This window comes from Ambystoma mexicanum, chromosome 2q (genome assembly GCF_040938575.1).
Source record: "Ambystoma mexicanum isolate Mex_15411 chromosome 2q, UKY_AmexF1_1, whole genome shotgun sequence".
Lineage (NCBI taxonomy): Eukaryota > Metazoa > Chordata > Amphibia > Caudata > Ambystomatidae > Ambystoma > Ambystoma mexicanum.
The window spans coordinates 840,695,999-840,723,792 of NC_090924.1; the positions used below are offsets into that span (position 1 = coordinate 840,695,999).

General features: G+C 48.7%; 1 protein-coding gene across 2 annotated transcripts in view; it reads left to right on the forward strand.

The window, feature by feature from the left end:
* The window catches only part of KIF5B (kinesin family member 5B), a 1,711,571-nt gene that overhangs the window by 191,413 nt on the left and 1,492,364 nt on the right, over positions 1 to 27,794 (forward strand). For both annotated transcript variants that reach the window (XM_069648059.1, XM_069648058.1), the window contains exon 2: positions 26,255 to 26,342. In XM_069648059.1, coding sequence (XP_069504160.1) covers positions 26,255 to 26,342 — 88 coding nt within the window. The remainder of the gene's footprint in view (positions 1 to 26,254; positions 26,343 to 27,794) is intronic.

Sequence of the window (27,794 nt, forward strand, 5' to 3'; positions counted from 1 at the left end):
CACACTGGCGGCTCCTGCGGTGGTACCACATCCTCCCATCAGCCCACCTCCAGCACTTCCTCCCCCACCTCCGCTGTCTCCCATAGAGAAGACACTGGTCGAGCGGGATAGCACTTTAAAACCTGTGGTGGCCCAGCCGTCTGCTTCCGATTTGCTGGATGACCCTCAAGCAGGGCTGCTCATAGGCATGAGCAGCCCTGCTCTGAGACCATTCCATGACCTGGTTCTGGATATGATGGCCCTCCTCGACATTCCAGTACCTGAGGCCCCCGCTCCGCAGGAAGAGGTGCTTTCCGGAGCGTTTACCTTGTCACCACAAGAGCGTACTGGCCTGTTCCTCCAGAAGGACTTTTTAGCTGAGGCCCGTAAGGTCTGGGATAAGCCTCACACTGGGCTACATATCAATAAGGGAATTGATGGCCGTTAAAGGCTTCGCACCTCTGAGGAGATAGCCTTGGCATTTTGTCCGCTCCCTTCCTCGACGGTGCTAGCCGCGGCCACGCATCAATCCAAGCCGGCCTCTGCCACCTCTACGGCTGCGGCTCAGATTCTCTCCAAGGAAGACAACATTTTGGACTCCTTGGGCAAGAAAGTCTTTGCCAACTCAGCACTGCAACTTCGCCAAGCAAATACTGAGCTGATCCTGGTGGCAGCTAATATGAAGCTGTGGAAGGAGCTGGCTTATTTCCAGGAGTGCATTCCTACGGATAGGCTTGATGACTTCAAGGCCGGTTTGTCGGATGCCAGAGTGTTGGCACAGGATCTCCTGGAAGCTGCGGCACACTATGTGGATACCTCAGCTCGAGGGCTGATGTGGGAATTGACACCTCCCGCCAGGCGTGGCTGCATGCGAAAAAGTTTTCGAAGGAGGTGCAAGATAAAGTTCTGGACCTTCCCTTCGATGGCAAGGAATTGTTCCATTCTTCTACGGATGACCAACTTACAAAGACCAAGGCGAGCACCCAAACCTCCAAATCTTTGTCAGTCCTGGCAAAGGTCCCATCTAATGCCCCTTATACACAGAGGTCAGGGTCTCAGTCTCGATCCTTCTCAGGCTCCAGGGGGTTCCAGGACTGCCGGGCGCGCAGAACTGAACCTCCGGTTGGCGGCACCCGTCAAACAGCAACAGGGTCTGTTTTTCTCTCGGCCCGCAGCCTCCTCTCCAGGGGCAGGTAGTCTCACTGGCAACAAGTCTGCAAAATTATATTTTTTGTCGGTAGCACGAGACTCCGGTAGGAGGACGAATCTCGTCTCATCTGGAGGTGCGGCAGACCATCACCGAAGATCAGTGGGTTTTGTCCATCATTCGGGCAGGCTTTTGCTTGCCCCTCCCCCACCCCACTCTTCAATCCTCCCTTCCAACAGAAGATTCTAGATCTCAGGGCGGTGGAACCTGTTCCCCTCTGGGAGCAAGGGGTGGGCTTCAACTCTCGACTATTCACGGTGCCCAAACCCAACCAGGCTGGCCTGCGCACTATCCTCAAACATTGCCAGTTCAACCTTTCTCTTCCCCAAGAGAAATTCAAGATGATCACACCCTGCCAAATGAAGCCCTCTCTTCGGAAAGGCGACTGGCTCAGTGTAGTGGACCTTGGGGATGCGTATATGCACATCCTGATATGGAGACCGCATCGAAAGTATCTGCGGTTCTCCCTGGGAGGGGAGCGCTTCCAGTTCTGTGTGGTCCCGTTTGGTCTCAGCTCGGCGCTGGCCCTCTTTAGGAAGATGATGTTGGTCATCGCAGCTTTCCTTCGGCTACAGAGTATTCATGTATATCCGTACTTGGACGATTTGCTTCTACGCAGCCCATGTCCACATACGGCATCGTGCAATCTCCAGTCTCTTCTCCAGCTCCTGTTCCACCTTGGGCTTTCGGTGAACTGGCGGAAATCTTCCATTACGGTCTCCCAAGACGTGATCTTCCTGGGTTTCCGTTGGAACACAATCGACTCATGGTGTATTTGACGGCGGTCAGGGTTGTGGATCTATTCGCCACGCGTCAACAGTCAGAGCACATGATGGCTTAGCGGTTCCAGAGACTTCTGGGCCTCATGACCTCATGCGTACTAGCTGTTCCTCTTGCACGTCTGAAAATGAGGCGTACGCAGCTATTTCTTCGGCGCTCTTGGTGTCAGGCTTCGGAATTGGATTCCAAGATGATTCGTTTCCAACCTGCATGATGGCGGACCTTCAATGGTGCTTTCAGGAGCCCTGCCCACAAGTGACGATTACCACTGACTCCTCCCTCCTGGGGTGGGGAGCAACTCTGGATCATCTCCATGTTTTTGATCTATGGACTCCGCTTGACAGGCAGTTTCATATACATTATTTAGAGCTCCTGGCTGTTTTTCTGGCGCTGAAAGCTTTCCAACCATCCATCACGAACCGGGTGGTCCGCGTCTGCACGGACAACTCGGTATCGATGTTTTATATCAACAAGTAGGGTGGTACCAAGTCACTGTAACGCTCACCTGATTCCCGCAGAGGCGCCGGTCTTGACTGGGTGAATGCCGTATCTTCAAAGGTGATGTGTAACACACGGTTGGCTCTTTGGGCTGGATCTCTGTGCACTGTATGTCTGACTCGAAGAGTAAGATGTCTTAGGTAAGTGAACGCCAAGCTCTCCATCTGCCTCGGGGCAGGGTGCCGTAACCAGTTTCTTCACTGGATAAGGGTGCAGGCCTCTTGACCTCAGAGGACTGCTGTCCGTCGTTAACTGCACGAACGGTAAGTTCTGGGCACTTCAAATGTCTTAAAAGTCTTTTGTAATGATATCTCTTGTTTTGCAGGGTTCCGGCGATGGCGGATGGCGGGCTGATGAGAGTTGAGGATCGAACCCGCGTGAGGAATAGAAGCGCCTGGAAGCGCGTAAGTAAGCGCTTGTAGACTGCTTCACGATGCGCACTAACTGTCCCTTTTATCTTGCAGGTACAAGTTCGGAGCTTTAGAGAAGCTGAAGGGTGCTGGAATACCCACTGGATTCGGCGTGGGAAGGAGTAATGGCACGTGAGTAAAAAGTTGCCCAATGTCTTTAAACGCACCTTCTTTTGTCTTTCAGATGCGGGATGCAGCGCCGAAGGCCTCCGGAGCGTGCGAAGAGCTGGTAAGCTTTTGTCTTTCAGATGCCGGAATGCAGTGCGAAGACCTCCGGAGCGTGCGAAGAGCTGGTAAGCCTTTTCTCTTTCGGAATGCAGCGCGAGTCGTTGGTGACAGCCGATGGACCAGGTAAGAGATGCGCTTTCACTGAAGACCGTAGTGCTAACCTGTTCTTTCTTTGTCTTTACAGGTGCTGCTGAAGACTGGATTCCAGGATGGTAAGCCTTTGTTCCCTTAGGCCCAGGATCAGAAGCAGAAGACACGATGAGCGTTCTGCTGCAGAGAATGCAGAATAACGCAAAGCAAGATTCATCCATCGGGAGTGGTTTAAATAGCCTCCTGTAGTGCTTAGGTGTCTCCTTCCACAGCCACGCCTAGGTAAGAAAAGAGTTCCTGCTTTCCAGAAGAGTTCCAGTGTTCTGAACCTAGGGAGTGGCTCCTGCCCTACCCAACAGGAAAAGTAGTCCCAAACAGAAGAGGATCAGGGGTTCAACTGGCAGGTAAGTAAGCAGCATGGTCTGCTGCAGGTAAGTCCACCCAAGCATTATGAGCCCGGCGCTTCCAGCGCTGGGACTGGGCATCTTTATGAGCCTGGTGCCACTGGCGCCAGGACAGGGTCCAAAAGGTCCCAATTGGGACTGGCTGGCACTCGGAACCGGGGTTATGGGTCTGCTTCCAAGGGAGTCGGGCAAGTCCTGATCTTTTGGAAGCAGAGATCATGACAGTCACCCCCTCTTGTGGACCTTGCCATTCAGGTTTGGGAATGGGCCATTCAGCACAGCATTTGGCTACTGGCGGTACACATTCCGGGGCAACTCAATGTGACTGCGGACTCACTCAGCAGTTACAGCGGCCAGCTGCGAGTGGGAACTGAACATGGAAGTCCTCCAACGTTTTTCGCCAATGGGGCACTCCAGTAGTGGACCTTTTTGCGACTGCCACAAACCGGAAACTTCCTCTTTATGCACCCAGGAATGGCCTCGGGGCCTCCTCTCCAGGGGATGCTGTGGCACAACATGAAGGCATATGCCTTCCCGCCTCGTGGCCAGCCAGAGTCTGGTTTTTGGAACTTCAGCATCTGTCGATTTGTCTTCCGATCAGACTGCTGTTGATTCCCAACCTGCTTCACCAGTGCGATCATTCAGCTTGGCGGCTTGGTGCCTGAATTCAAATCTCTAGCGCAGTTTAACCTGTCTGAGGACAATTTGAGCATTATCCAAGCAGCTAGGAAGCCTTCTACGAGTTCTCGGTATAGGAGTAAGTGGCTCCGGTTTTGTCACTGCTGTTTAGCTAAGCAACTAGACCCCAGACACGCTACAATTGACACTGTTCTTTCCTTCATATTTCATCTGGCTGCTTCAGGCATTCATGGCTTGTCTTGTAGGACTTGCTTGTCGGCTATTGCCGCCTACCTGTCCACTGACACCTGTTCCTTTTCTTTGACAAACCCAGTCATTAAAAGGCATTTCGCAGGTTTTTTTTACAACTTTTTCCACCTGTGCGCAATCCTCATCCAAAGTGGGATTTAAATGTGGTTCTGACTGTCTTATGCCTTAAACCATTTGACCCCCTAGCTACAACGGATCTGATGCATCTTTCTTGGAAGGTTGCCTTTTTGATTGCAGTGACCTCGGCAAGGCGAGTAAGCACGCTTCAAGCTTTGTCTGTGGAACACCCGTTCCTTGCCTTCCATAAGGATAAGGTTGTGCTCCGCACTCAACCTTCTTTCCTTCCTAAAGTAGTGACTGATTTTCATTTGAATCAATCTATCTCATTACCTGTCTTTTTTCTGAACCCAGCATCAGACGCCGAGAGAGTATTACGCAATTTAGATGTCAGACGAGCTCTGAAGTTCTAGCTAGACAGAACAACTGAACTCGGGGGCTCCTCTCAACTCTTTGTTACGTTCGGAGACCCGAAAGGGAAACCTGCTTCAAAGGCTACTGGCTCCCGATGGATTGCCTCCTGTATTTCAGAAGCCTATGCCATTCAGGGCCTTCAGCCTCCGAAGGGCATTCATGCCCATCTTGTACGTGGCGAAGCGGCTGCTGTTGCCTTCCAAAAATATGATCCCTGGGAAACTATTGCCAAAGCAGCTACGTGGGCTTCCCCCATCAGCTTTTTGTAAGCATTACTGCTTGGATCTGAGCTCCAGGGCCGATGCACAATTCGGCCAGGCTGTTCTTAAAAACCTTTTTCAATAGGGAAGTTCTATCCACCCGTATTACCTGTGAGGAGTGCTTTGGAATCTCCCACAAGTATGGAGGAAAGGGGACGGGACGTAGGAGTATACCAAAGTTACTCACCGTAGTGAGTACCTTACTCCTAATCCATAGTCTCCTTTCCTCCATACGCCTGTCCGCCGTCCCCTTTAATAAGTATCCTCTATTATTGCTGAAATGGTCGCAGACCTGGCGATAGATAAGGACTGAAGGGCAATGCGTGGGCGGAGCTCAGGAGGGCGGGGTTACGGCTGCGTGTGGTACCCAGCGTAAAAAAAGATGGACAAAAATGTTTTCAATTTTGATGCTTTTTACCATAAGTGCTCTGGTCCCGTCCCGAAGGACGGAAGGTCCCACAAGTATGGAGGAAAGGGGGACTATGGACTAGGAGTAAGGTAGTCACTACGGTGAGCAACTTTGTTATTCTACTGAATGTTCCTCCCACATATTCCTCACCCTCCCAGCCACACCTCTGACTGTAGGTGATTTTTATTTTCTTTTATTTTTTACATTTTTGTATATACTTCTCTTTCAGCACCCATGCAGGTTATTTAATCCTCAATTCGACTGTGCAGAATGCAATGCAGTTATGGGTATATCTAAGATGAGGAGTCTGCAGTAGGAGCAACCAGTATAAAGAACATTACCAGGGGTAAATCATTTTTTCTTCTCAGGAACCGTTTTCTGTGTTTTCCATAAAGAGACCTACTCCAAGCTCATCCTTTCTTTTTACCGAAGGTGGTGTTGGAGTTCCACATCAATGTTTTTCTTCCTGTTTCCTTCTCCTAATTCAAACCCGAGGCGGAAAGACTTCTAGACTCCTTGCACTTCAGGACAGCTTCAAAATTCTATTTTGGACAGAACTAAGGATTTTGTCGTCCACATGTTGTAATCCTCCACTCAGCCCCATCAGTCTTCCTGGGATGTCGCCCTCCGTCAGGCCTACTCTCCACCCCTCTGCATTTTACATGCTTGTTTGTACAGAACTCTTCCTCACAGAACGTCTTTGCATTACTCTCCCTCTGCTAATCCCCTTGTCCGAACTCTGTCAAAGGGGCCATATCAGGCATTGCCAGCTTTTAACTCTATTGCTCCTCCTATGAGTTTATTGTTGCTTTGCATTCTGGCCTTTCTAAAGGCCTTGCTCCGCTGCCACATCTCAGACTCCTGCTGGGATTCACCTACTTCCTACCTAGTTCTTATCAGAGGTGCAACAGATCTCGGTTCATTGAAAGGATGGTTTACCAGCTGTTGGTCAGTATGCCTACATCCCATCCCCTTTCCTCCATATTCTTGATTTTTCCTATCCACATGGAGGGCATTATGGTAGACCTTTTGCAGCAGAAATCTTCTCTATTCATTTGAAAGCACGGGGGGCACCATGGATACAAGTGAATGCGATTGTGACCCTCCAGGTGCTGCCCATAGCCTAGCTCCATCTATCCCTTCCTCTGCATTGGAGAGACCTCTGCCTCCGGCCTGTGGTGCAGATTTCACACAATTTTGTCTTCATTTTTCCTTGTGCTTTTCTGTTAATTTATTTTTCCTTTTTTGCATCGGTGCCTGGCTTTGCAAAGATTCCCAGTCAATCTGCTAAATCTGGTTTTAGTTCTTGGTCAGTTCTTGGTCAGCTGCGATAGGCTAGTTCATGTGGCAGACACACAGCCACTGTATTTTGAATTGATTCCGGCTTGACCACCGTTGGGACCGCTGGTGTTTCTGAGAGGAGTCAGATAAGCTCTATGCAAGACATACAACTGAATAAGCGTAAACCTGTAGTTTATCAACACTTGCTCGGTGTACTCCAGTGCACGCAGCCACTCTGCGTCGGTTAACTCTCTTCCAATATCGGCCTGTCACTTCTCACGCACTTTGTATCCTCATGTCTCACATGTAGATAAGTGTTTTTTATAATCTGGAGACCATGTGTCCGCCTTCAGCTACATCATCCAATGTGTTTAGCACCTGGTCTCCTTCCATACCTTCCTTGAACTCTGCCCATGTCTCTGGTATGTTCCAGACCAGGGTTTGGTGTATCAAGAACTGTCCCCTGTGTACGAGTGTGTTTTCCATCAATGTTCCAAAATCCACCAGTTTGCCTTCAACCTGTAAGTCCCCTATGGTGGCTATACCTTGCATCTCCAATCCCGTCTTATCTGCAGCTTGGAGTCTCGCCCCTTGTTTGTGAAAACTACCAACGGGATGTTCGGAGAGTATGGGTTTGCAGCTCCTATCAGTTTCCATACCCTTCGCCATAATATCACACCCAATTGCATAAACTAGGGCTAGTCGTGACATTTAAGTCTGTTACCCACAGGACCTCTTTCCAAAAATATCGTCCCGTAAGCTGCTGCATGAGCCCTGAGTCCGTGCAATCCTACACCTGTCGTTCCCCATATAAAGCTGCACACTTTTGAATTCGGATCTGCAAAAAGCTTTTTGGGAATATTATATGGGGCGTGGTGAAGTGATATAGCAGGCAGGGTAACATGACCATTTTAAGTAGGGTGGCCCTGCCCATCAATTATGGGGGCAAGGGGGGGTAATTTCCGCCAGGAAATTTGACCTGTAGATGCCCTCTAAGGCCTTTTGCATGTTGTGTTTATGGGCTAGGGCCATTTTGTGTCGGACATTGATCCCCAGGTACCAGAAAGACTACTTGCCACTGGAGCCCAAGATAAAGTAAATTATCTGAACTCAACCCAGCAAGATCTGCAAAAGGGAACATCTGGTTAATCATGGATGGTGGCCTATAAGAACCACAAACCTTAGGAGGTTTGCCCGGTTTAAGTATTGGTACAATCACAGACTCGCATACTCCTTGGTAGGCGGCCTGTATCCCATGCCTATATAATTCCAATAATTTTGGTGCAAGTGTCGCAGCGTAAGTCTTCTAAAATTTACCCGGCAGGCCATCCAGCCCCAGGGTCTTACCTGTTGACAGACTGTATGACTGCTTGAATCTCCTCTACGTGAGCCGTGCGTCCACATCCGCCTCATCTAGCTGGGGCAACTCTCTCGGCCAAGGCTTCCATGAATTCCCGATCACAACCCCCCTGTCTTGCTGAGAACAGCTTCTCATAGTACCTAGAGTGCCGTTTGTTTATCGCACTCTGTGTGTTCACAAGAGTCCCCCCCCCCCCCAAAACCCCCTCTTGTACGGCACATATTTCACTGGGTTTCTCCGTCCTGTACAGCCACGCCAGTAGTCTGCCCGGCTTATCCCCTTCTGCATGCATTCTTTGGATATATTTCACATAGTCAAATTTGCTGGGTCTTTCCCATTCCTGGATACATTTTTGTTGTATGACTAGTAGGCGTCCCTCCACGTCACCTTCCATTGCCTGGCTTCCCTCACGCAGTTTGATCTCTGCCTCAACTCCCTCCAGAGCCTCCAGTATCTTTCCTAAGCCCTCCCAGCTTTCCAATAGCCACTCCTCTCATAACCATCTTAAAAGCTGTTAGGCGCGTATGTGTTTATAATGCATATCTGTTTTCAAGGAACCTGTGTATCAATACCATCCTACCTTCATCGTCCCATTTAAAATCCAGTAATTGGAAGGGACCGTCAGCGCGACCCATTTTTGCACACCCATTGCATACCTTGAAAAGCTGTATCCATACATCTTCCCTCCCCATTTCTTGCTTAATCCATCCTGTCGGTCTGATCTTAGATGTGTTTCTTGCAATAGTGCAACATGTATCATTTTCCTTTTCAGATTAGGTCTATACCCTGAGCATTTTGACAAAACTATTGAGTCCTCTGACACTCATGCCGCTATGTGTAGGTCATTAGCCATCAGATTCTGTCCTGCCCAGCTTCTTCAATTCCCACTGACCGGCAGTCAAGTCTGCCTTATTCTCCCCGCTTCCATCACCATCCGCGTTCCTTTCTCCATCTGATCTAAGCTGCCCACATCGCTCTACTTTCACAGGCCCACCACTCATTAAACAGCCAGATCTCTCCATGTCTGTTGTAGCCATTGCGTCCTGCCCACAAATGCCGTGGTAAGCCGCTTTCCAACCTGTAAACAACTAAGGCTTGGACAGCTCTCTGTTGCTAAGGTGGTGAAACCCAAACCCCTGACCCAGGGCCTGCCCTCCCCTTCCCTACAAGTAACTACCAGGTTTATTGACCACAAACCCAACCTTCCATCATCTAGCATCCTGTGAGAAGGAAAGGTTAAATTGATCCTCTGTGATTGTGCTTTTGGGTCCCTTTGTCATTCCAAAAACCTAAGAACAGAACAGCAAGCACAACGGCGCTCCCAAAACAATTCAGAAACAAACAAGCTGAAGAAAAATCAACCAAAACCTCATCCTCTGCCCACAAACCAAAGACCCATTGACTAAACGTCACTCAGGCCCCACTGCATCACCCGCTCCCACCTCCCGCACCATGGAAAGAGTACAGCAGCATGATGCCATGAAACGGGCATCCTGAATAAAGTTCATCAGGGCCTTCCAGCTTGCCAACACATGCTATCTCCCGTGTCAACAGTGATTCAGCGTGCTCCATGCAGTCAGAACTGTGATAAACCGGAGGCGTTTCTCCCAGGGATCCGTTGTTCAGGTGGCATGGGGAGGGCCATTGCTGGTGGATCCCAATACTAGGGGCGGACAAGCTAGGGAGGATCACCTTGTCAGGGGGTCCTTGGGGACTATGGGAGACATGCCCTTGGGTGAGACATGGTATTCCTCCCGTTCTGATACACCCCTACCCGACATCCCCTCAGTTGTCATGGGATATTGTCAGCATAGCCTCATTATACCTCAGTATCTTTCTGAAAGAAAAAGGAGAAAACAACCAGGAAAATTAAAACCCAATAGAAAATCAATTTTCCCATCACAATATATTTATCCACTTCATCCTGACAAAAACCTGCATGGTTTTTCCATAATCTCCAGGAAAACCTACAGCTCCCACAATCCCTACTTCCAGTCCAATTACTGAGACAAAGAGGCAGATGGGAGTCATGAGGATTGCCCATAGGAATCAATGGGCAATGGATTCCTATGGGCAGTCTCCATGTTGTCCCGATAATGCGCTCAGGCAGAGTCGGGCAGGGAGGGACAACTACTCACACCGGACTCCAATCAACTCTTTCAAAGAGTACACAAGGTCAGCCACCCAGGCACACTCTGAGTGAGCAGGGGATGCGGAAAGAACCGCGAAGACCAGAAGGAGAAGTCAGCAGCTGGGAGAACCTTGGGAAGCCAGAAGAGGGGACGTACTGCCAAGACACTGAGGCCTGTGCGTACCAAGGGGGCTACAGTGTGGCAGGGGAGCAATGCCCCAGGGAACCAAAACTCCAGCTACACTTTTCTGTTAGTGTTCTAATCAGTGCTGGCTCCCTGGGTGAGTTCCAGAAACCCAGATAGTTGAGGTGCAGGTGCTGGGACCCTGACCTCAAGTGAATCCCCATTGAGGACCTGCTGACATCTCACCACTGAGTGTTAAAGATAGAGCACCTGTGACTCGAGGGAAGCTAATGTGGGAATAACCTGTTGTGTCAAGAACTTTGTGTAAATCCCAAAAGTGCCTGTAACTGGCGAAGTGGAGCAAAACCTTGAATGTGCACTCTGGGACTTGCAGTCCAAAAGAGCAAAGCTGTGAGACAGTGGTCCGGTGCCGTGTGTGTGCGCGCCCAATCGAAGGTCTCTGTAAGCTATTCAGCTGGGAAGTACCAAAAGTGAATTATAACGAATTGTATGTCGAAGTGGTCCGGCGATAGGTCAAGCAAAATCCCGCGCACATTCGAAAGGGATCTGAAACCGGAAGAGGGGGATCCATGGACTGAGCACGTATGAGGGAGACCAATCGTGAACTTATGAATGTGAGAATCTTGACAAAGGAAAGGAATTTTTGTGTTTTTGTTTACTACATCTGCAGTAAGACTTTGAATGGCAAAGAGTCTTTGGAACAGAAGGTCCTGATACTGAGATATTGAACCATTCTAGAAACAAAAGAAACTAAAAGTACCAGCAGTCACTGGGAAAGAAGGTAATACAGAGTGTTTTGACAAGTAAAGTGAACTTTTGTTTCAAGGCGGAGGAAGCCTGTGTTTTGATGAGACGTTTCTTTTGAGAATCCTTTTTGTTTCTTAAAGACTTTGCCAGAGTGGTTTGAGACCAGCTGAACCGTTGAACTGTGTCCTTGTGCCGAGGAAGTGTTCTGTGCTGAAAGCATGGGGAAGGGAGGCCAACTGCTCAACTGTCCTGACATATTGTTTCCTGAACACATTTCCTTTTTTTTGCATGCACTACTGTCCCACACCATTTTGTATTACAGAGCAAGGTTTGGCAATGGGTTTATTAGCATAGGCCCTTCTATTTTGACGGACTCAACTAGAACTGCGTTATTATTTGATGGTTGTAGCTTGCTCCCATCCTTAGATTTAGGTTTAGATAGGCGTTTAACCAACCCTTTAAAATTCAATAAACACCCTTGATCTGTGTCTCATTTGTGCCGGTCTTTATTGATGATAGCAAGCCTTTCCTTACAGAACCCGCTTATTATAACACAAAATGTTGCCCTAGGCAGTTATCTTGGGGGTAGTGTATCCTCCACCTACAGCATTGCAGTGTCACGGGCCGTTGTTTCTTCTGTCTGGAAGCTGATCTATGCCCTGTTATCCATACACTCATGAATGGGCCACTGTGGTATCCTCAAAGAAGTGGGATCAGCTATTGTCTCTCCTTGAGTTTTGCTGGATAGATGAGCATATAGCAAATATTTGCCCTCCGCAGTCTTTCCTTCATGATACCAAACATAGCCCTGCGCTTCTGCACCTCAATGTGTAATCTGGGTATATTGCCAGTTACGCAGACGCCCGCACAATGCTCCCTCCTACTCTAGAAAAGGGCAGGATTCTTTCCCTGTCCTTGAGGTTCATGATCGTTGCTATCGAGTGCCTTGTGGTGGTGGGGGGGTGGTGGGGGGTGGTGGGGGAGGGCGCGCTCCCAGGGTCGGCTTTCGATCCAATGACCTTTGCGCTTTTTCCACAGTAAAGCCCTGTGTCAGTGTTCCGGGGCCCTCCTCCCCCTCAGACAACCCAAGAATTCCGATTGTTTCTTCGAGCTCGATCCTCAGAGTCCTCCACCCTGCGCTCCAGTACGCCGACCTTATTAATCGGCTTAGACACCTGCTCCTGAGCGGACGTGATGTTGGACGTGTTTTCTCGCACTAGTCTGCTCCGTCCCGATTCGATAGAGCGCACACATCCTGTTTTAACAATCCAGCGTCCACTATTACTGTGTCCACTTTTTGTTCTAGGCAAGTTTAGAGGGTTGCAATGGCCTCCAAGAATGACTCTCCTCTTACTGACCCCTCGGCCCTCTGGGTCCGCTCTGATGTTTCTTGCATCATGTCCATGCTTGTGCCGTCCTTACGGGCATAAACATTGCCCTCGTTGTTTGCTTGCCCTTGCTCCGATGGTGCTTTTCTGGCATTTGGGTGCAGGGAAACAGTTGGTTCGCAAGGCAGATGAATGCAACCCAACAGCCGCCTTAGTGTTGGTGTTCTCCTCTGCGAGCTGGACCAGGCGAAACAAGGTTTTCATGAGCAACAGCTGGGTCACCTATCGCCCCACACACCGGCTCTGTGGGCGGCCGCCGCACCACACCAAAACCCACTTCTTGAGAGAGGTAAAGTCCCTCTTCTCCGCAACTGCCAGTTCGACATTCTTCCTTCTCCCAGTGTTGTGCCTCCCAGGATTTCACAGTGGTGACCCAGAGTCAGCTAACGGTTCAGTTCAAGTAGATGCTTAAGTCCCCCCTGCCCTCATATTCACATAGATATCCAGGCATCCTATTTTCTTCTGTCCGGGTGTGAGTCATCCCCAAGCTCCCCCCACTCTTGCCTTGCAAGCAGCTGGTCTGCCGTCTGTCCGCCGGTGTAGTCTACAAAGCCAAGCAGGGGTGATTTGCTCAGAGCCCTCTAGGGTCAGCCGCTGCAGTTGCACCAGTCCGCTCTCCGGCCTGACCTGGAATCTTGGCCCCTGCAAAGGAGGGTTTGGCGATGTCCGGTTCCCTCCAGCCACCCTGCCAGTAGTTAGAGGTGGCATGAGGGGGGAGGTAGGGAGGCTCCCACCTTCAGTCCCTTTAGGTAGTCTGTCTTGGCCCTTCTTCAGGGCCCCTGCAACATTCCGGTGTGTGAGGGGTCCCTGCTCTGCACTGCCAGGGTGCAATGCAGCTCGTTTAGGGGCAGGTTGGCCACCCCACATTTATGATTAGGCTGGAGGGTGTCTCCAAGCCCTCTAGCTCCTCCGATCTCTGGCTTTCTTGGGCCGCCCCTTTCCCACAGGCGCCCAGGTGACAGCAGGCTGCGCCGTTCTCGCCGCTCTGGGCTGCCACTCTGGGGAAGCACTGTGGCGACCCCCCCCCCCTCCACTCCCTTCCTCGTGTCGGCGCTGGTCGCGCCCTGGGTCTCGGCCAGTACCAGGGAGCGCGAGCTCTTCGCTGTAGGTGCAGACGTTCTGCTTTCACCCGCCAGCGGGCCTCTTCCTCGGGTCTGCTTCGTCGACTTTGGCTATGTGCTCCGTGCTCAAGGGCAGGCACACCTCTGGTCAGCCGCTGCCACGTCCACTCCAGCTAATCAACCCGTGTACTTATAGCAGCCGCCATCTTGCCTCCAGGGTCTCTGCATCTTCCCAGCTGATTTTGCCTCTTAGCATTCTGCTTCCTCAGCAACGACACCGCCATCCAAATCAGGGCTCTCATACAGCGCTTCCCTTGCCTTTGTGACTCTTAACAGGCACGTTTTAGAGTATTTAGAAAGGATCAGGCGGGAGCCTACAAAAAATGCAGCCTCACTGCATGGCTCCTGGCCACGCTCCCTTGGACCCTCCTCGCTGGTTCCTTGGCTTTTCCTTTTGGACCGGGGGGGGTTTTAGTACAAGATGTTATCCTTTGAGTTTAATGCATGCCCTTGGGTGTTTACCAAACAGATGGCATTGGTTGCAGCTCATCCCGGGCTGCATGAAGAACACATTTACCCGTACCTGCATGACTTTCTAGCTTGGGAGAAGCAATCCTGTATCATCTCCCACTGCAAGCCTGTAACATCTTCAAATCCTGTTGCATCATCTACAAGACTGTCATCCTGAAGTCCCCAGGCTACCTCACTGAGAAACTCAGCATCTCTGGATGCCTGCGATCCACCGAAGTAAGGAAATGTACAGCCTCTAATTACGATGGTGCAGGAAGGAAAGAACTGGAAGACCAGCCTTCTCTGTCTACACTCCAAGACTCTGGAACTTCCTCCCCATTAACATCAGACTTGCCCCACCATTTCTACAGTTCAATAAAGAGTTCAAGACGTTCCTCTTCAAGAAATGGCTCCTCCTTAACACCTAGGTCCACACACCCTGCCCTCCCAACCGTTCCCAAGACCCGGTGATGTGCTCCTCACTGTCTACTCCTCCCACTATCCCCTCCTGGTTGCCTTTAGATCCCTTGCTGCCAGTTGCCCACCCCTGTTAGCTCCCCTCTGTGTTCTTCCCTCTATGATTGTAAAGTGCTCTGATGCTTCCCAAAGCTAGGTCTGTGCTCAATAAATACCCTAAAAATAATAAGCATTGAACTTGGGGACAACTGCTGGATAGTCCCTTCCAGTTGGATCTTTCTGCTAACCTAAGGAAATGGCAATTGACGGCTAACGTAGCCTGACTTTGAACTGTTTCTGCTGGGATATAGAGGTTGCCAGAGTCCACCCCAGGCGGGAAAAGATTCAGGAAATTCGGTTCTCTTGAATAATCTTTCTCGACCACCACATGACTAAGGATTGGTGATTTCAAAGGCTTCTGGGTCTCGGCCTCTTGTGTCCTTCCGGTTTAGTATGCCAGTTTCAGAATCCAACATTCACAGCTCCTTTCTAGCTTCAAACTGAAATCAATACAATCCACCTCAAGAGTTGAACCCTATCTTGGACCTCCTTGAAGGAGGACCTGTTCATGTGGATTACTTCTGTGAATCTCAAGGTTGGGGTTCCATTTTCAGATCCTGTACCCTCTGTGACGATCGTGACTGATTTTGTTCCTCCAGGTTTGTAGCCGCTACAATAAACTGCTTACAGGTCCAGGATTTGTGGTCGCCAGCCAAGAGACAGTCCTATCAATTTATTGGAATTGCAGGCAATCGACTAGGTCCTAAAGGCATTGCTTCTGAACATCTGTCCACTCATTCCAGATCTTGACTGACACCACGACTGCAGTGCTTTATATCAGCAAGCAAGGGGCACCAGATCCTCCAAGCTGGTCTTCCTGGCGGTGGATTCATGGTAATGGACCTCACAGCATTCTCCAAGCCTTGTATCTTCCTGGTCAGAACAATCCGGAAGACTCCCTCAGCGGGCGGGACTATGAGAACCACAAATGGGAATTGCACCCTCCAGTAGTTGAGGGTGTCCGGTCAAAGATTTGAATCCAAAAGGATCGAATGCCATAGGATCGAGTCAATTTGACCTAAAACAAAAGGGTCGAATTTTCTTTTTTTTAAATATATATTTTTTTGGGTTTCCGTTTTGGAAAAAAGTGTTTTTTTTACCACAAAACAGCGGGTTGGGGGGAGACTCCCACCACCCCCCAAAAATGTAAAAAAATCAAAAAAAATCGACCCTTTTTGTTTAAGGTCCTTTTGATTCGATCCTTTGCAATCAAATCTTTGACCTATAACCGTTAAGGAGCTGTTCTTGGATTAGGTCGACCCTGCGATGGACCTCTTTGCCACTCACAAGAATGTAAGTTTCCTTCTTTATGCGTTTTATCTGAGGGGGGAGTCTCAATTTATCGAGAGATACCCTCTCAATTGAGTGTTCTTTTCCTGTATGCTTTTCCAGTGTTCCCTCTTGTCCATAGAGTGATGAAGTTGGGGGAATACATTCAGGTGTCAACGATTCCGATTGTCCGCTTGTCAGGCTCGATTTCGAGAGCCTCTGGTCATTCATGTTCTCCCCTTCAGCTCCCTCGATCCGCCAGCCCCATAGGGTAAAGAATAGGTTTTGCACTCCTAGCCTGTGCCAAGTCTGAGTTGGTCTGGTTCCTGAGCTGTCTGTTTTTGTCACTTCAAACTTTTTGGAAGTCAATATGCATGTCATTATGGCAGCTGCGAAGAAATGCGCACAGTACCACTACAAAAGTAAGTGGTCATGTGTTTGCCACAGGTCCATTAATGGATAGCTGAACCTCTTGTTATGTGGGCTGTACTTAATGCTATCCATGTCTAAATTGACTTTGTCTGCAGTTCTGACAGATTCTGCCATACCTACCTCTCAGCCATCAGGACTTGCAATGGCTCTGAGCTTTTTTTCTCCTCATCAAACCTAATTGTCAAAAGTCATTTTGACCAATTTCTTTTTGTGAAGGACACTTATCCTTTGTGGGATTTGAACATTGTCTTGGCTCATAAACCCTTCATGTCCAGGGCTTTGTCCAGTATCCGCTTTGTCTCAATAACTGCAGGGTTGGAGAGCGCCGGTCACTTTTCCGTCGGAGCCCTATGATGTAGTGTTGAATTTATATAGAAATCGAGAAATGTCCCTACCAACCTTTTTCCTGCATCAGTTTTCTGAGGTGGTAAGGAGTCTTCATTGGCTTGATGTACATCGTGCCCTGATGTTCTTTCTGGACAGGACCAAGAATTTGTGCTCTATGGCAGTACTTCCCATGGTCGGCTGATATTCAAGGTGTCTATTGCTCGCTGGATAGTCCCCTGCATTGTGGAGAGTTACAAATGTCAGTCTCTCTCTTCCCTCAAGGGCTTCCAGTGAGGGACACAGTTGTTTCGATGCCATTCGAGAGGCATGTATCCTGGGTGGTCATTGTCATGGCAGGTACTTGGGCCTCATCCTCTGTGTACTGCAAGCATTACTGCCAGGACATCTGCTTTTGGCTTGTCGTCGGATATGGCCAGCACTGCTTCTGAACTTACTTGGCTAGATTGCCTCCTCGCTCTAGGTTATTCTGGTTGATAACCTCCCACGTGTATAGAGGAAGGGAGGACAAGCCATAGGTGAAAGTAAAAGTTGCTCACCATAGTTGCTACTGTACTGCGCCAGGGATAAAAAGTCAGATTTGTTGACTAGGAGCAAAAAGCAGCGCCTGGGTATCCGTCATAACGAGTTAGACATGATCTACCTCTGGGGATCCAAGAGCTAGTACATAGTGCGCAGCAAAGCTAACTAGTCCATTTCATGTTATCCAATATGCTCTAAATGTCCCTTAAGTGTTATTTTTCATCCTTTATATACATTCCCAAACATTTATTTAAAAAAAAATGTATACATTTTTCAATAACCACAACAACAAACCAACATTAATTATATCATCTTATGCTTCATGACATTCTCAATATAACTACCCAACACCTCCCTCCTCTGCCTGTACAAACTCTAACTTATATTATTATACCACACTGTCCCCAACTTATTCTTGTGCGTCTTGCGCTATGCCATCTCCGTCCTGCCGAGCAAACAATGTCTCGGTCATTGCAATCCATTGGTGGAAGTCCATTCCACGTTCTTGGCGTTGCATCCCCAACGCTTGTTCCCACACGCCCGTTTCTGCCGTGGGCCACTTTTTCAGGTCCTCCCACCATCTCTTAATGCAGATATCTAAAGAGATGCCCCCATGGGCCACCTTGTCCGCCACTCTCCCCCAGAAGGACTGTATCACTCGACACCCCCAAAACATATGAAGCAATCACGCATTCCCCTTGTGACATCTAGGACATTCCTGTCTATTGGCTCCCCCTTAAATTTGGCTATCACTGCTGGTGTGAGGTACGCCCTTTGTGTAATATACAACATATTAGCTGCAACCTGGAATTCCTCGACACGTTCTTGTGATATATACCAATCTGTTTCCATTCACTCTCTAGAAATACCCTCCCCAAGTCTTCCTGCCACCTGCTATTACTTTGCAATTGGGTTCTCGAGGAGAACTCAATTAACACCTCATAGATTCTAGAGACAGCGTGCCCCCCCCCGTCAGATGTTTATACCCGTATCCATGTCTGCCCTCCAAAGAATCTCAACTGTGACAGTAGGCCACCTATCTTATATTGCAAACAGTATCGTCCTGTGTAGCAGGAATTGGCCCTCGTGTATATCAGTGTTCTCCCTAAATCCTGCAAAGTCTGACCATCCCGTTTAATTTCTCAAATCTCCTATGGTCACTATCCTGTTTGCCTCCCATTGAGTCCTCACTCTTTGCCTATGTCCGTGCTTGTCGGACACCACTGCGGCCAGAGGAGTCTGTGGCGATATTGGTGTCTCATTTCCATGAGTATACTTGTCCTCTGCCATGCCTGTATTCCCAACTTGACTAAGGGTGACTACCCCGCTCCTTCAGTGAAATCCAATAAAATCCCTGAGGAATAGCCCTTGTAATGCCAGCAGTAGGAAGAATGTGTCCACAGTGGGGGTCGTCCGCCATCCAGTGCATCACGTATTGCAATTGGCAGGTCAGGAAGTATAATTCAAAATTTGGGCTCTTGATTCCTCCCTCTGCATATGGTCGCTGCATAACATTCAATGCAACTCTGCCCCCCTTGCCCCCCAGCCAGAGGTACCCCTTACATATCTTGTCTACCTCTATAAAGAACTTTCACCCAAAGCAGTGCCTCAGAAAAACCACCGTTTTTAGAAGAGACGCCCTGCCAGCCATTGACGGGAGTAGCCTACCCCAAAATTCCATCAATTTAAACAGGCCCTCCCTGGCCCTGACTGTGTTGGCTTCATGTTCCTGCTTAGGGTCACGGTGTACGTTCAGCCCCAGATATTTAAAGGAGTCGACATTCCACGGCAGGGGCAGAACAGGCAGTTCCGCCACACTAAGTTCCGCCATCGCTGCTATCAGAAAAAGGCAAGACTTGTTTTTGTTTATGCAGATCCCCGTTATTCCCAAACATACATAAGTTAAAATCTCGTAGCTGGGTTTGTATGGCACCACTTGCGCCAGCAGTAAAAAGTAACTCCTGGTAGCTGTTTGCTTCAAGCTAACCAGGTTTCCCTTTGCTATAAGCAGGAGCTAAATAGCTCCCAGCTCCTGGCTGATTTCGAACCCTGAAGTCCATAGTCTCTCTTCCTCCAAACGCCATACCACCTGGATGGAAAGAGACTGACTGGACGAGGCAGGGGCTGGGCTTGGCAGGAAGGGTCCTGTGCACTGTGCGTTACTGCATATTTAAATGAGGAATATTTTTGATGGAAAATAACTCCAGTCCTGTTGATCTGTGGACGAGAAGTCCTAAGATTATGGTGAAGCTGACTACAGTTATCACCATGGTGAGTAGTTTTTCCTTTCGAAGGGATTGTGTCCTCCGACGTATTCCTTATCTTTGATAATACGTTTCCAGCTTGCTGGCCTTGGAATTTTTTTCTGTAGAGGGCGCTGCGCGTCGACGTCCGCCGAGTTGATGTCCCTCGACGGCCACCGTATCGGCGCCGACATCACCATACCCATAAATAGCCACGCGTGGCATCCGTTGCTCAGTTCTGTTTTTCCGCCCTTCGCGGGGCCTCGGAACATCGTTGCGCAGTTCAGTCAGATAATCTAATCTACATCTACTCGAATACCAACTCGTTCTCGATGTTCTCTTCATCGGAACCGACAACGCCGCGATCCGGCTTCACAAAATGTCTAGACTCTGTTAAAAAAAAATGTCGATAATGGATCCACACAGGATCTGCTTGTGGTGCTTGGGAGCCGAGCACCATTGTTCGGAGTGTGAGGACTGCATGTCCATGACGATGAAAACCTTGAAGGAGCGCAAGGGGAAGCTCGAGAGAGGTAAGTCAGTCAAAACCTCCTCGAAAGTTTCTTCGGCCGAGTCGAAGCATTCGTCTCCTCGCCGTCGAAAACATTCCCATTCTAGATCTCGAAGTAGCTCCCACCATTCGTCGAGATCAAGACATTCAAAGAAGAGACGTCGAAGATCCCCTTCCTCGTCTTCTGTTTCCCCAGAAAGGGTCTCCTGCCCCACAAAACACAGCTCTCGGGCTGAGTGGGAGGAAGTCAGGAAGAAAATGTTAAGCGTCTTCGAGAAAGCGGCCTCGTCCCCCTCGAAGACAGCTGAGGGTGATACCCCGGGTGAAAAACCCAAAAAATCAAAACGCCGCGACTCGCAGCACCCGGCGAAACATTCCACCCGAGAGCGCCACGGGCCATCGGGTAAGAAGGCACCGTCTTCGAAGATACCTTCGACGCATGGATCGGCGCCATCAACGCCGTTGTCGAAGGGTTCTTCGCATCGGTCGATCGACTCGACGCCATCGTCGATGCCGATGAAGGAGATGACCACGTCTACTCCACAGCCAACAGTGATTCCAAGAGCCTCCGGCACGACGCCGAGTCCGTCGTCGATGTCCTCGAGTAGGATCCCGATCCTCTCGAGTTCTTCGAGGTCTCTTCCGGTTTTCTCTTTTCGGCGCCTTCGAAGCCTGTCACATCGGCATCAACGTTTTCTCGCCCAATAATGACTGTTTCCTTCTGCCTTAGAAATGGGTTTTATACCATTTCAGAGGTCAGAGTACCCTGGATTATCTTCAATTTATGAAGAAGGGGAAGATTCTGACCAGGAAACCTTCGAGTTGCAGAGGACCACACTACCTGTTTCAGAGGATTTCACCTCCGAGGAAAGAAGGTTGAAAGACCTACAAGAGTCATTACATGAGGCAAGTGGGCTGGACACTTCCCCAGAAGTGGAATTTGTTAAACCAGACCCAGGGGAACATGCCGAAACACCCTATAGAACCCTGATGGCAAGAATTATTGAATTCATGGGTTGGTCTGCGCCTTTGCCTGTTTTTCAACAGGATGACCTGACGGACATATTAGACAAAGGCCCACAGGAAGATCCTGTGGTCCCCTTCCATACAGCCTTACAAAGAAAAATTGCATCTAACTGGGAAACTCCTGAAGTTATCCCTGCTGTCAATAAAGATTATCAGCCAAGTATAGGGTAGCTGCTGCTGACCCTGAATACTTATCGAAACACCTGACTCCAGAGAGCCTGGTGGTCCAAGCAGCAACTTCATCAAGCAGCAGGACCGCTTACCCTACTGTCCCACGGATAGAGATGACAAGAGGTATGATTCTATGGCAAAGAAAGTCTTCTCTGCTTGTAGTATGGCATTGAAGTCCATCAACGCCACCTGTACGCTCGCCAGGTTCAGTCACACACTGTCGGAGTGTGCTTCATCAGCGGCTGACTGCATACTCGAAGGAGAGGAAAAGGAAGCCTTCCTTAACATTATTAAAGATGGCAAAGATGCCATGTGCGAGTCACTGACAGTAGCCGCAGGGCCATGGCGGCAAGTACAACAATCCACAGGCATGCGTGGTTGCGAAAGTCTGGCTTTGCTCCAGATGTACAGGCCAGACTTTTGAATATGCCCTTTGACGGCTCTTCATTATTCGGAAAAAAGGCTGATGACAGTCTGTAAAAGTTGCAGACATCTAAAGCAGCAGCAACATTTTTAGGAGCTGCTATCCGCCAAACTCCTTTTCGCCCCTCAAGAACCTCTGGGAGAGGAAAGTCCTTTCGCTATTATTCCACATTCGGGAAAGGCAGCGGACAGCCGGCTCAAAGAGGCCAAAGGAGATTCACCCGAGGTGGACAGGTCAAAGGTACTAAGGCCGCAGCAGCAGCAGGTGCCTCTTTACCCTCGGCATCTGCATCAGCCGCCCCCAAACCACTCTGAGGTCTTTCCACACAAGACACTTGTAGGGGGCAGGTTAACTCACCATCTGACGGAATGGCAGGCTATAACGTCAGATACTTGGCCATTGGAGACAGTTCCCCAGGGTTACTGCCTACCCTTTCTACACATCCCTCAGTCATCCACCGGGGAACAGCTCTCTAAAAGTTCCAGATCCGCTCCTCTTGCAGGAAATTGTAGACCTGCTAGAGAAAGGTGCCATAGAACCGGTACCTGTAGCGGACAGGAACAAGGGCTGGTATTCCCCCCCCTACTTTCTCATACCAAAGAAGGACGGAGGACTGAGACCCATCCTGGATTTACGAGAATTGAACAAGTTCCTCAGGAAGGACACGTTCAAGATGGTAACTCTCTCTCAGATCCTTCAGGCCCTCCAGCTCCAGGACTGGCTGGTATCCCTGGACCTTCGGGATGCTCATTTCCATGTGCCAATCCATCCCAAACAAGGAAATACCTGAGGTTCTTAATTGGCGACTCATTATCAATTTCGAGTTCTGCCATTTGGGCTAACCTCTGCCCCGAGGGTCTTCACCAAGCTAATGTCGGTAGTGGCTGCGAGTCTAAGGAGGGAAGGCATCCACGTCTACCCCTACCTGGACGATTGGCTGATCGGGGCTGTATCTTCGGAACAAGCTCAGACCCAGCTAGATTATGTCTGCCACTTCCTTCACGAACTGGGCTTCTCCTTCAATTTAAAGAAGTCACAGATGATACCATCACAGAGACTTCAGTTCATTGGAACGGTCCTGGACACTTCGCTGGGAAAAGCCTCGCCACCAGAGGTGAGGGCTCAAGATATTCTGCAGATGGTCAACAAGTTTCAAAATACCCAAAGTCTCCCAGCCTTCGACTTTTTGAGGTTGCTAGGCCTCATGGCATCCTGCATCTTCCTTGTGCCAGAGGCTCGCCTGAGAATGAGATCTCTTCAGTGGGCACTGAGAACTCGGTGGTCGCATTCTCGGGGAGAATGACAGATCTCCTCCGGATTCCGGGCAAAGTAGCCCGCGACCTTCAATGGTGGGCCTATCCAGAGAACATCTTGAAAGGAGAACTGTTTTGGCAACCATGGCCGGAGATAACAGTAGTCACAGACGCCTCACTCACGGGGTGGGGAGCCCATGCCAACGACTTGACCATCAGCGGTCGTTGGTCTCCATCGGAGTCCAGACTACACATCACCCTATTGGAGCTGAGAGCGATCAGACTAGCGCTGAAAGCTTTCCTGCCATCAGTACAGGGGAGAAATGTCCTGATAATGACGGACAACACGGTGGCCATGCACTACCACAACAGGCGTAGGGTCACTGCCACTGTGCAGAAAGGCAATGCAGCTCTGGTTTTGGGCAATTCGGGAAGGAATCTCTATCGGCAGTCCACCTAGCCGGAGAGGAGTACTTGACAGCGGACGCTCTGAGCAGGCAGAGCACAGTCTCCCACGAGTGGGAGCTAGCTCAGGAAGTCCTTCAAGAGATCTTCGCCTTTTGGCGAACCCCTAAGGTGGATCTGTTCGCCACGAGCACCAACAGGAAGTGCGATCTGTTCTGTTCAAGGGAATTTCCCCCGAGAGGAGCTCTAGGAGACGCGTTTGTAGTGGACTGGGAGTTTCCACTCCTTTACGCGTTCCCACCAGTCCCTGTTATTCCTCAAATGATAAGGAGGTTGAGAAGATTCCTGAAAACCATGATCCTAATTGCCCCGGACTGGGCCAGGAGAACGTGGTACCCGACCTTCTAGATATATCCATCTGCCCACCAATCCGTCTTCCACTCAGAGAATCTTCTCTCGCAGAAGGGAGGTCGGGTTCTCCATCCAGACACCAGAACCCTCAACCTTCACGCTTGGCTTCTGAAAGGGTGAGGTACAAGGATTGGGATCTCCCTGATGACGTCAGCAGGCCAGCAACAAAGTCTTTCTACCGCTGCCGTTGGAACAAATTTTGCAGCTGGTTTAGGGAAGAGAATATCGACCCGTTTTCATGTGGAACACCAACGGTGTTATCGTTTCTACTCTACTTGGCAAACTCAGGCCTTCAAGTTGGCACTGTAAAAGGCTATCTCGCAGCGCTTTCAATCTTCAAGCGCACTGCGGAGGAACCATTGTATTTCAAACTACCTCTAGTGATACAATTTCTCAAAGGATTAACTAATGTTTATCCTCCAAAACCATTACAGGTTCCCTTATGGGACTTAAATTTAGTCTTAAACTTCCTAATGGGCACTCCATTCGAACCACTTCACTCTTGTTCGCTGAGATTGCTCGCGCTTAAAACTGTCCTATTGGTAGCACTAACATCTGCTAGGAGGGTGAGCGAGCTACAAGCTCTCTCCTGTAAACCCCCACATACAATTTTCCACAAGGACAAAGTTGTCCTACAGGTGAAGCCTAATTTCCTCCCAAAGGTGGTTTCTGAATTTCATATTACTCAGAAAATTACCTTCGTTCTACCCTCCTCCCCATCCGGGGAAAGAGGAAGAAAAGCTACATAGGCTGGACCCAAGGCGAGCTCTCAGCTTTTACATCAGCAGAATGGCTAGGATCAGGCAAGCAGACCAACTGTTTGTAGGATGCTCGGGTCACAAGTTGGGACTACCCATAACAAAACAAACCATTTCCAGGTGGATTATTTTGGCCATTCTGGAATTTTACAAACTGGCAGGGAAAGAGCCACCCCAAAATCTTAGGGCTCATTCAACCAGGGGTATCGCAGCCTCTTCGGCTCTCCAAAGAGGGGTACCGGTCAGACATATGTGCGGCTGCCACAAGGTCCTCCGCACATACATTTACAAAATTTTACAACCTGGATTCCTCCACTAGTCAAGAGACCAGATTTGGCAAGGCCGTATTACATTCGGTCCATCTCTAAAGGGATGCATAACATTCTTACTCCCACCTCCAATTACATGCCACTGCTATGGGAGTCTATCAAAGATAAGGAATACGTCGGAGGACACAATCTCTTTGAAGAACAAGTTACTTCTTACCTTGTAACGTTCTTTCGACCGGATTTTCCTCTGACCTATTCCTTATCGCCCCTCCCATCCATCCCCGCAGTAATACTTCCCTTGTGGTTGCAGTTTACGCTCCTTCAAGGTCAATAACCAATTCAGGCATGACTTTTCTAATGCTACAAAACGTAACTGAGCAACGGACGCCGCGCGTGGCTATTTACGGGCATGGTGATGTCGGCGCTGATACGGTGGCCGTCGAGGGACATCGACTCTGCGGACGTCGATGCGCAGCGCCCTCTACAGAAAAAATTTCCGATGCCAGCAAGCTGGAAACGTATTATCAAAGATGAGGAATACGTCAGAGGAACATCCCGTCGAAAGAACGTTACAAGGTAAGAAGTAACTTCTTCTTCTTCAATATAGCTCTCAATCCAGGATTCTGTTGCTTCTCTCCACACTGCCACTGAAAAAACTGCATGTATTCTGTCCAAGGGGTCAGAATGTGTCATGGACCAAATGAGCAGAGTTCTGTGACAAACTGGCAGACCTTTTGACATTTGAAAACTGCTTTGGCTGCTACGGTTTTAAATTTTTTATTTTTTTGTGTGCAACACTTATTCCCCAATATCTCTTTGGATCTTGGTATTAAGTTAGTGCTGAACATGTGGTGAGGCATAGAGGGAATGGGTTAACGTTAAAGAAAGATGCCTGCTCTCTCCCGTTTCTCTTCCTAATCTGATCTCTTCTTTCTAGATCCAGGAAATGAAATGCACTGGCCATTGTCCCCACCAAATGGTCCACAGGAGGGCAGAGGCATAGGTTTCCACTGTTGTGATGCCACAGCAGTGGGGCCGTTCCCCCATCCTGAAAAGAAGACACAAAAATCCTTTTCACAGGAAATTTAGGGATTGTTTTATTTGTTTAACTCTGACACAATACATGAGAAAGCTCTCCGAATGTAAATTAATTCGGCTCCTGATTGTGTTTGACATGCATCATAAAGCCATGTGGACCAATTTGTCTGGACCTTTCACTAACATGTAAGCTTCATACATAATGTAGCCGGGAATAATGTAATCTCTGAACCATATGGCACGGATGTCAAAATCACCCTTGGTGGGCTTACTGTTAAATCTATAAATCTGTTTAGGACCCTTTTACGTGCGGTCTGTTCTATTTTCATTTTTAATGTAAATGTTTAAAACGTGCATCATGTGAACTGTGACGATGACCTCCTTTTTAAATGTCTTTCTTTGTTTTTCTTCTAGTCGAAACCATATGTTTTTGATCATGTGTTCCAGTCAAATACAACACAAGAAAATGTTTACAATGCCTGTGCGAAAAAAATTGTTAAAGGTAATTAAGGACATTTAAATGTACATTACAAATATTGTTCCTTGACTTTGTTTAAGTGGAAAAGAGATCCATAATCCTGACATTATGCCCACTTGTCGGTGAGGGGATCGTTAAAATATCAGACCTAGTTTTCTCTTTTTGGTAATGAAAATGTAATTACTGAAACGATAAGTCATATTGCATTTTATCCTTAAGCGCAATGGGTGTTCATATCCTTATATTGAATGTACATGTTCTCTAATGTGTAGTCCAATAAAGAAGTTCTTATGTATTGGCACTCGGGAGGAGACGTTGATTAATACCTCTGCCAGTCAGGGAGCTCGGAATTCAGGATTTACCTCATGGTAATGCCCTGTCTTCTGAGGCCCCCTGATCTTTAGGAAGCTGCCATCTTGACTTCTGGGTTACGACCCCAGCCACCGGTCATCCACCACACCTGCCACATTTTCTCTCCCCACCATACTCCCCCATCCACTTATCTCTTTCAGCTTTCATAGCCTTTCCTCTGTGGCTGCTGCTTGTCTGGCTGAGATACCTGTCCCTTTCCCCTGCAATGGCTGCCAATAGCAGCCATTTTGTTTCTAGTTTATTTTAGCTTTTGAAACTTCCACCACTCAGTTTCACAACTTAAAAACACACAAATGTTATTGGCATCCCACACAGCATACCAGTGCTTGAAACATGGTATTACCCCCTGGTAATGACGCCCCACCCCCTCAAGTAATATTGCTGAATTAGTTTTCTTTGGCTGGTATGAGGAAGTGTTAGCTAAAAATCCTGTAGCCCCTGCTGTTTTCCAATTTATTTCCTAAACTTTATTTTTGCATAGTCCTCTCTTGGAACTGCTTGTGCAAGCCTGCACCAGAAGAAGCTTTTCCAAAAGAATGCTGTTGATTTAAAGTTGTAGATTAGGTGAGCATGGCTCCATGTGCTTAGCACCACTTCACTTGTGTGTGTCCCTAACAGTCATCCCTCAGTACCTGTTTTTCCAACCTACCTGACGCAGGGAAGCAGCGCTTCTGATAAGATTTGGAAGTAGGAGTATTTCACACCCTAAATTTTAAAGTTGGGAGTAAAATGATTTTTTAGGGCGTAAAAATGCAAGTCCAATTCTTTATGGGAGTATTTTTTATGAGGGTGTAAAAATGTTTTAACTCAAAAACGGATGTTTTTGTAATAAATATTTCTTTGCACCTAGTTATTCATGCACATTAAAAGATACACGTTTACTTACTTCGATCAGGCATTTATAATAGTAGTTTGTTACTGTGGTAGTACATGCACTACTGGTCTAAACATGTCCATGGAGCTGCGTGAGCGAAAACGGGGGCACATGGTTCTATGTCTGTTTCTTTTGTTGGCAGTATTTTTACACCACATTTTTATTTTTTGTGAGTATTTGCCTATTTTAGGGAGTAAAAGTGGCCGATGCACACCTTATCTGTAGGGCTG